The sequence below is a fragment of the Raphanus sativus genome, chromosome 9, assembly GCF_000801105.2.
Source record: "Raphanus sativus cultivar WK10039 chromosome 9, ASM80110v3, whole genome shotgun sequence".
NCBI classification, from domain to species: Eukaryota; Viridiplantae; Streptophyta; class Magnoliopsida; order Brassicales; family Brassicaceae; genus Raphanus; species Raphanus sativus.
The window spans coordinates 10,949,068-10,959,832 of NC_079519.1; the positions used below are offsets into that span (position 1 = coordinate 10,949,068).

Below are 10,765 nucleotides of genomic sequence, written 5' to 3' on the forward strand. Positions count from 1 at the left end.
ATAATTTACTTCAAGCCATGTCATCAATGTTAGTGTGTCATGTCATCGTTTTTTTTTCAAAGTTAATATAGTGATGACACATGTCAAAATCACTTCTCAAATATAGATTAGGGAATTGTGTAGTTATTTTCAAGGGTAGACCAACAACATATTTTTTTAATTGCATACTAGGTGTTTTCCTGCACCATGTGCAGTAAAATTGTTTTCAAAATTTAATTTATATTTAAAATAAGGTTTATTAAATATTATAGATTTTATTATTTTTACCGATATTTAAATATAGATTTTATTTATTTAAATATTAAATTAAAATAAAATGATTTTTTATTTAAAAATATATTGTATAATTATCAAAAATTTGAACTAACAATGTTTATAGAATCTGTAGATATATAAGAATCTAATGATTTTACGATTAGAAATCAAATTTTTTAAAAAATAGTAGCAATTTTTTAAAGATTTAGTAATACAAATTGTATAATTATAGAAAATAAAATAAAATATAATTTCTTAATTTTAATGTTATATATGAATATATTTATTTTATAGATGATTTATGCGATATTACCATATTTAAAGAAGTTTACCAAAAATAAATATCAATATTAAATGTAAGGTGTGAGTTATTACCATATTCTAAAAAGTTTATCAAAAATATAAATCAACATTAAATGAAATAATCCATGTCATATTTTTCGGAAGCCATGTCATCAATTTTAGTAGCCATGTCATTTTTTTTGTGAAACTGATTGTAGAGAGGACATGTGGCAATACAAATTGTATAATTATAGAAAATAAAATAAAATATGATTTTGAAAATTTTAATGTTATATATGAATATATTTATTTTAGAGATGATGTATGCGATATTACCATATTTAAAGAAGTTTACCAAAACTAAATATCAATATTAAATATAAGGTATGAGTTATTACCATATTCTAAAAAGTTTACCAAAAATATAAATCAACATTAAATGAAATAATCCATGTCATATTTTTCGGAAGCCATGTCATCAATTGTAGTAGCCATGTCATATTTTTTTTTGTGAAACTGATTGTAGAGATGACATGTGGCAAAATCACTTCTCAAATATAGTCTAGGGGATATATTTTGTTTTACAAATTTAAAAATTAAGATTTGTATTATTCTTCTCAATTTCAAACATCGAAAAGTTAATTGAAAATTACATTTTATACTCTTATATTTTAACTCCTTTGTTAGACGAACTATCTTTCCATTTTTTTTCTTACAAACTATATTTGAATAGGACTTCTATCAAGCCATGTCAATCATAGCATAGTCTTTTTTTTTTTAACGTCTGGATCGATTATTATCGATTAATTATGCTATTACAATGATGAGAATATTACAAAGACGATTTTACAGCCGACAATTCTACCACCATGTGAGAATACCCGCCTGACTGCACCACTCTGAGCCGCACCACTCTGAGCCGTCCTATGAAATCCATGTTCGATGGTACGCCCTGCACCAAGCTGAAGATCTCCTGTAACATGTTTCTCCATAATTTGCATAATTTGGTATTTTCTGGGGTTTGAACCCCAGACCTCCGGGTGTAGAAGCAATTGAACCCTTAGTCAAATCACTAGACCAAGGGGGCTTCCACAATCATAGCATAGTCTTGGAATTGTTTTACATAATTGTCCCATAGTGTACACGTAAATGAACATTATTGTATATAATAAAATTTTAATAGTTCTTGTCAGTAAAAATTACTAAATATATAAAACAAATTATCTAAAATTTACTATTTAGTTTAGTATTCTCTTTGCTTCTCATCATTTTGTTCTGAAGAGAATCAAAGTTAACTATTTCGCTAATAACATCTGCATTAGACATAAATTTTATTATAATATGAATTTTAATCAACTAAAGACATCAACACTTTTCATGAAACTATGAAACAATCAATTTAGATAGATACATGATCATATGAACTTCAACACTTTTCACATAAAATATAACTACGTACAATAAACTCTATACATAAACTAAAATCTCTAAGGATGATACATATGTCCAGCTTTTTTTGCACAAACATGATTTTGGAAAAGTGTTAAGCCTAGCTCTTCACAGTTCCGAAGAAATGAGCCATGGCTTCTTTTGTCGTCCTTACGAAGACACCGTGTGCTAGTTTGAGTATAAGCCTTCTGGTCCAATACTCTTTACCAGTCTGACATACATTTTCTTTCAGCTTCTTGAATTTAATATAAAGCATTACTACTTTCAGCTCAATAAAGTAAACTACCCACCTGATTTTATGAATCTTCAGCTAGAGCATGAAGCGAAGAGAACAGGTAAGCTGGATCAACATTTCCCTGCACTCTAACATCGCTCCTCAATTGACTCCTTCCATCAGCCATATCTACAATCTAGCCAAGTCCAAAAACATCAGCTCCGTTTCCTTTCACCCCGCTCAAGAAGGCCACATATTCTCTTTATAGAATGAATGATTATGCACACCCAAAAGACAAAGAGAAAACGTAAAACACCAAAAGAGAATATTTCCAAGTCCTCAAAATGGAAAAGTAAATTTGCAGCAACATTTATTACTTATTAGTGACACTTAAGTAATTAGATTGTATAAATCAAGGTTTTAGTGTAACTCATACTGTCTGAAACAGTTCTGAAACGAAACAATTTTTATGTTGTGTTGTGTCACGAAGGAGATGAAAATGATGAGTAAAAGATCACATGTCGTACCTTCGCCCACATTATCTCTGTCATTACTATAAAGACAGACACATTTGTACACCATAGACGGATACAGCATTTCAGGTCGATAGGCATGGTGGGCCAAGCACTGGAATATTTGCAAATTCAACTGATCATACGAAAATGAGCATTTTAAGATTCTGAAACGGGTGAACATAGTCTCTGAACACTATTGTAATATAAAGGTCCCAAGAATGCTTTACGTAGTGGTCTCCGTAGAAGAGATCCGACACGTAGGTCACTACAATGAAACAATAAATTAGTTCATAAAGCACAAATAATTTTAGAGATAAGGATGGAGGAAGAGAACTCGCACAAACAACATTCTCTCATCACTTTCTTTGTTTCCTATAATCTCTTCTATCCTAACATTTATTTCTTATCATTTCTCTCACTTAATGGATACTGATCAGATGAAGAAAGAAGACTTACAGGTTCAACTAACATGTTTGTTGGACGTTGTTTCACTTGAAGCTGAGGCGCTTGTACTGCTCATATCACTCATATGACGCTCGAAATAGAGTATTTCCCCTAGAGCCTCCGTCTCAGATGACTGATATATATTGGCATCTACACGGACCGTGAATCCAATCGTGGTCTTCTCTCTTATAAATCAGTAGTAGACCCCTTAACACACAGTGACAAAAAGACCTCTTTACACATAAATCATCATTTTTACACACAAAAATGTCTCTCAAAACTTAACTGCAACTACAAATAACAGAGCTTGACCGAAAGAAGAATATTGCCAAATGGAAAAGATATCTTTGATATGACATGAGATCCCGCTCGGTAATTTTGACTTCCACAAAGAGGTATTCCAATTGATCGATGCCATCTACATTAGCTTTGCAAATCACCAATTCACTGAATTCCCGAGACTCCAAACTGAAGATGCAGATTCCTGAGATGTTCTGTATTAGTTCGTGAAGTATTACATGAGGTACTACAGGCGTGTGGCATGAAGATGGAGCTGAATGGGAGTTCGGGTTTATGGATGATCGTGGGCTTCCTGAGTTAGAAAAGGAAAGATGATATGTGCTTGAAGACAAATGGACGTTTTCCATAAAGAAAAAGGGAGTTTGCTTGAAGATGAAGTTTTCCATTAAGGTAAATGGAAAGTTACCTTATGTGTATTGGAAAGACTTGGAGAGCAAGTGGAAGACTTGGAAAGTAAGTTAAAGACGTGGAGAGCAAGTTATGGTCTGCTATATAATGAGGGACGTGCCTTATGAGAAAGCCAGACCTCACATAATAGAGAGAGGGGTTTCATTGTATATTGGTGTATCTGTTTGGTGTCGAAGCATTGTCTGTAGTAGTTGTCGATGGAGTCTGATGTTGACTTAGTTTGGTGGCGTTGGTGTTAGCGCTTTGTGTGGTGGAGTTAGCCATCGTGTGTGGAGCTTGTGGGTAGCTTCGTGTGTGCTTGGGTGATCAAGCTTGGTGTCATTGGTGTGCGTTAGGTGCTGACGTACTTGGTGAAGTACTTCCGAGAAGTGGAAGATCAAAGCCTAGACTCAGGGGGAGTTTAACAAAGGAGGTTTCATTGAAGAGGTCTCTGAAGATTGCAGCTGTAGAAGACAGTGTGCTCCGGTGAGCCGGATGGGATTCATGCATGCGTGCTTTATTCCTAATCTTTGTAGATTGCTTCTTAGAAAAGAGTGGTAAACACTCGTGTGTGTTGTACCATATAGCAATTGTAGGTTGCTCCTTGTTCTAAGTCAATGAAATCTGGACGAGGTCCCGGGGATGTAGGAAACGAACTCCGTTAACAAAATTTGTGTCTATTTTACTTTCTGCACTAGTTTCTCTGCCCTCACTACATTAACACAAACTACCACTGGAAATAGGATATTAATTTTTCTCAACAATTTTCAGATTTTAGAATACATACAAAAGAATATTTTAGATAGAGAAATAACAACATTTTGGCGCTGGTGATATATGATAATATGAATGATGAAATGATGGAATATATCTATGTGAATGATGCGTGCACATATTTTTAATTAACTTGTTATCCTGATTTATGTTCTTATTTTGAATATAAATTTGTTAAATTTTGTCTGCATGCCCAAGTCACTATTATTTTGAAAATTCAAATACTTTATTATAGTAATGGTTTTATTCGATCCACATTATTTAGTGACTATTTTAAAAATTCAATAACTATTTTCTTACAGTTTATTGTTGGAGGTGTACTAAATTATACAAACATATATCTTAAATGTTACAGAAATGCCACCTAATAACCCAAAAAACCAAAATTAACAAACTAAACTAAAATCAGACCCTCTCTCCTCTTTTCTCTTTCCATTTCTCTCTATCTTCTCTTTCAAAAACTTTTGTTTGTCCTCTCTTCTAAAAACTATTTTTTGTTATTATTTCACAAATAACCTCTAGATGTTATATTAACATCTTTCTTTATTAAGAGAGAGATTTTTAGTAATAAACCACAACACAAACTTTCAACTTCAATTATGTTAATGTTTGTCATCTTCGGTTACAATATTTTAGTTATAGGATGATAGACGTTAACGGAATTAAAGTTAAGAGTTTAAAATGTTGAAAAACCTAACTAAAGTATTTTCTTCCGATTCAAAAATAGTTGAAGGGTTTTGTCACTAAAATTATTAAATGTTATAAAAAAATTATTATGAATTGTTAAAACTCTTATAATCGATTTATAAGCCTTTTAAACTAATTTATAAATACTTACACATTAGTTTATATAACTAATTTAATAGATCCTTAATTAATTATCTTCAACACTATCTAAAACTTAATATAACTTAGAAATAATAAATTGATTGTTATTTGGCAAAAATGATATAAGAAAACCTGTGTATTATATAGCTATTGCAAAATATCAAATCTTTAAGATTTCTAAGTTATATTAAGTTTTAAATAGTGTTGAGGATAACTAACTCCACGGTTAAGAGTTAAGAGGATAACTCCACGGTTCTGTTATTTATTTATATAGAACTACACCAACTATTTATGGTTCTGCTGGCTTTGTTTCCCAACCCTGTATCCCAAAGCTGTACTTTCTCTATGTAGCCTTCTGCTAATGGAAGTTTCAGTGTTAGAAGAAAAGAACTACCAACTATGGAAAAAATAATAATAATAATAATAATAAAATATGTCGTACATTTTAATCAAAATGATTATTTAGTTGTCCAATATGATGCACTTGGCCAACATAGTATACGTATATGCCATATGCATGGCTCTCACCATATTACATTTATTGCAAGCGTGTGTAAAGCCTTTTGTTACCTTTTTGCAGTTTCACTCCTTCCTTCAGAGCAAGTGGAAAAATATGCCAACGTCAACTGCATAAGATGTGTGAGTTCACTGAGTTGTCATAAATGACCAAAGAGATTGAACTTTTACATTTATTTCAATTTTTTCATTGAATTTTCTCTAACTAAATGAATATAAACTTCAGTCTTCATTTATTTCTTATGAATGTGTAATATAGTGTCGTAATCGGGAAAGTTTGTTACATCACAACTCAGATAGGACCGGATATGTTACGACCTCATGAGATTTTGGATGAATAAATGAATTGTTTTTTCTATTTATTATAAACCAATGCTCTTATTAAACGCTTACTTTACTCGGTTAGTTATGGAAGATAGAAAAACTAACGTGTGCAATTGACTACTGCCTTCAGATTTTCAGAAATATGTGGGTTAGTTTAACGCACGTTTAACCACAACATAGATTATTCTTCATACATATTAGGAAATTTTTAGTATAAGATAATCTCCAATGGCTTCCCTCATTTTTTCCTTCAAATGAAATAAATTCAAAATGAAATTGTGATTTACTCCAATGGTTTTCCTCATTTTTTTTCTCAATTATTATTATATTTATTTTTCAACTTCTTATTTGTTGCAAATAACATCTTTTTATTTATACGATTTTAGATTACATTCACTTATTTTTTAAATTCTATAATTTAATCAAACTTTAACTTATAAAAAGCAAATATTTATTACATTAATAAAGGTACATAACAACATACAAAATAATATTAGAATTTGATTTAAACAGTACTGTTACTATAATTTTTTCCACAAATGATCAATCAAAGCATTTCGAAGAGAGAAATAAGTTTCTTTTAATTATATATTATAATTTATAAAATTATAAATTAAAAATAATATTTCAATAACTAATTATTGGTAATTGTATTTTAAGAATTTTGATCAGTATATACATATTGGATATAAAGTTATAAAAATTATGTTTAGTATTAATATTTTGTTTATGCATAAAATAAAAATTGTCAAAAAGCAAATGATCATTATGTAATAAAAAAAACCTGACATTAAAATGAGATTGTAAATAATATTCTCTCAAATTTAAAGGAATACTGTTCACATCTTCATTTTTCTTTTAAAATGAAGTATCATTGGAGATGAATTTCCCTAGTTTTTGATGTTTTTTTCTCATTTGAAGTATTATTGGAGATGTCCTAAGGCGAAACATCAAATATACTTGATCAGCCGTTGATCCTGTAGTTATGGCTCTACTAGTGTTTTTTTTTTGGCATCGGCTCTTTTAGTATTTAAGTTACGTATAACATAATTAAACACTACACACGGTTTTAAGTTGCGTATACTGGAATTAAATGAGCTTAATTAACAACAAGTAAGAATAAATCAATAAATAAGAAGTGAGGTCTTTGGAGAGATTATGCATATATTTAGCCGCAAACAGCTTGCATCAAAGAATAATAATATTATCTTTTATAATGACCAGGCTTGTATATTTCATATAATGCATTAAATATTCCAAGGACACGGAGTTTTCAAGTTTTGCGTAAAGGTGAATGTTCTAAGATTTGAATTAAAAATAGTATAAAACAAGAACATCGAGCTCCATGGGAGATGGACCCATACAACGCCAACTTTCATTAGTGTTTAAATAATTGAACAACGAGGTCCATCACAATAAAAGTCACCATATGGTATCTTCTTTCCTCCAATTTCGAAAAAATGTTGTATTATATTCTCACCAACATATTTCACTGGCTTTAAAACTGCCATGTTAAGATTAGCGCTTATCACACGCATTATATAGTTATATTATATAATATCGATTTGTAACACAAAAAGATTTGATATTCGGCACGACAAGTTTATCATATAACTCATACGGAGAGATATTTATACCAAAATTCAGTAAGGAGTAATTTGCTTCGATATAAAATTACAATGTCATTAGAATACGAAGTGAGAAAGGCCTTTGATCATGCAGTTTTTAATAACTTATTGCTTTATAATCGAAAAAGTATTTAATTGGTCTGATAAATCATTAGTAGGTATCATGCCAAAGAACCATTATCTGTCAAGCTGTTATTTGCTACACTGCGAGATTCTACCGCAAAGTTGTATCAGATATTAGCTTTCAGGGCATAAATTCTGTAATATCTTAGTGATTGTAAGATATTGACAAGATACACAACAATAGAATATTAAATAATCTTAAGAAATTTCCTGAAACCCAATCATTCTTTCTTTTATTATGAGTAAAAATATTTAAAATCCATTTTACATAAGATTCCTACCTTTCCTTTTTCTCCCCCATCCTCGATCTTTTAAGATTTAATACACTTCGAAAACGAAAATCACAATGATAATAATATCAGAATATCCCGAAATTAATAGCAACAATAATAATAGGGTAGTAATATTAAAAGAAGGTAAAAATAGTGTGAAGTTAACGCCAAGCGGATGCGACAGCGAGTGTCCGTCCCATCCAACCAAAGCACACACCTCCGTTCTCTTCCTTAACGGTAAAACCCGGGTGGACTCGGTTTCCGTTACTGAGTCGACTCTTCATCGACTCGGCTATCTTCTCACTAACTGGCATCAACTCAAACCCAGCCATGCTCATCCTCATCCGCCATTTCCCAAAAACCTCGCACCGCTCGACCCGATCGATCCCTTCGCACGCAACCGCGTTTATCAGCTTCCGACCTATCCCTTCCTCCACTCTGGCACGGTCCGAGTTAGAACTCGGAACGGTGGACTCAACAGAGTCAAGCAAAGCGCCGTAACAAGCGCACGACTCGCTAACTCGGCCCAAAAACGGCGCCGTGTTGGAGTTCATCTCTTCCTCCACTAGTGTCACCACGCTAGGATTGAGTCCTTTCACGCGACGAAGAAGCTCGTCTCTCGGATTCTCCATGCACACACTCTCGTCCGGAACACGATAGAGTTTGAAAGCCAAGTTCACGGCTAAAGGCTCCTCGGGATCGCATCCGAGTGACTCACGGCTCAGACCGCTGAGTCTTAAACCCGCCACCACATTAAACTTCAAAGAGATACCGAGTCGATCACCGAGTTCGCTCAAACGATCTCCGACGGTTTTCAACCTCCCCTCTCCACGGTCGCCGCCGGCGACAGAGAACCCGTCGCTTACGTTCGTCACGGCGGTGATCTTGACCACCAGAGGATTCTTCTTACCGCTACGGCGCGTGGAGAGCGCGTGGAGGAGGTTAAAGTACTGACCACCTTCACCGATTTCGAAATCGACGACGTGAAACGACGTCGCGTCGTCGTTAGCGTCGAGGATGGCGAGATTAGCCGCCATGAAACCGAGTTTGAAACAAGGAGACAACTCGTAGAGCAACTGAGTGGAGAGTATATGCTCCTTCCCGTACAATTGAGCAGAGCTCTCCGTAGAAGCCGGATTGATCCGGGAGCGAAGCGCCGTCACCATGAAATCCACCAGCTTCTCCTCGGAGTTCCTCCTCTGGCTCGGCGTCTGGGAAACACGCGCGAGAATCTCCGACGCGATCTCCGTCTTCCCCTCCGCGATCGCCGTCGCGATTTCCAACACGGTTTGCCTCGAGCATGCCACCGACGTGGTCGTCGAAGCTGTCGAAGGCGAAGAAGAGGAGGAAGAAGAGCTTGGCGAAGAAGAAGACAGAACCGGGTTTGGGTTCGGTGTCATGAGGCCATGTAGCCAGTCGCTGTTCGAGTGGGTGATAACAGACACGTCATCATCACCGCCTTCATCATCTAAAAGCTGTTTCTCAAGCTCTCTCAAACTATTCAACATGCTCTCCGACGATTCCTCAACCCGGTTTAGATTCTGAACCGGTTCAATACACGGAACCACCCCGGTTAACGCCATGTAATCCGATTGCTGCTGCGTCTGTTGATACCTGAGATTCGGAAGGAACGGCGAGGAGACGTAACGCTGAGAAGAACCACCGAACGAACTGATATCGATCGCCGGCGACTGAAACGTTCTAGGCTTCACGGACCTTAGAAGAAACGCGTTGATAGCGGCTTGATTATGAAACGACTGCTGCTGCTGCTGCTGAGCCGCTTGAAAGTCAGCTAAGGTACGTTTTCCATTTCCACTTGAGATTCTGTTTCCGATCTGATCCAGGAAAATTCCGGGAATCTGAGGATTGATGTTGTTACCGGAGTTCATGGGACCTCCAGGCATAGATCTACCACCAACGCCGTAGAACTCCGGTCCACCTCCGCCGCCGGGATATCCAGATGCCATTTATAATCTCTCCAAAAAGCTCAGATAAAAATAAAGAAAGAGATCGGAATTTTAAAAACGCATATGATAATATTGGAAAGAGAGAGAGAGAGAGAGATTAGATGGTCTGAAAGAAAACTAGAGAGAGAAAAGACGAAGTTGCTTTCTCTCGGGGGTGATAGTGACGAAATATAAAGGGAAAGAGTAAAACGATTTTAAACCGTCCGATCAGATATTTAAACTGATTATTTTGCACTTTGAGAAATAATCCTGCGGTCAGGATTGCGATGTTGAAACTCTCAAACACACGAGACTAACCTGATATTACGATTACGACACGTGTCATTTGATCGTGGATCTGTAACATTAGAATGTTACCACAGTCTGTTACGTTATAAACTCTGTGTGTGTTAAACTGAGTTTGGTTCATTCAAAAAATTTCCAATACTTGGGGTCTGGTCTTGTGGATATCCTCCGTTTCCTTCTTTACTACTTCTTTCCGTAGTTT

The 10,765-nt window shown here is 34.7% G+C and overlaps 1 protein-coding gene across 1 annotated transcript; it reads right to left on the minus strand.

Annotated features, from left to right (window-relative positions):
- Positions 1-8,245: 8,245 nt before the first annotated feature.
- Positions 8,246-10,405, minus strand: LOC108828334 (scarecrow-like protein 8). The gene has a single exon (XM_018601990.2). The coding sequence runs from the start codon at positions 10,276-10,278 to the stop codon at positions 8,473-8,475; it is 1,806 nt and encodes a 601-aa protein (XP_018457492.2). The 5' UTR covers positions 10,279-10,405; the 3' UTR covers positions 8,246-8,472.
- Positions 10,406-10,765: the final 360 nt, after the last annotated feature.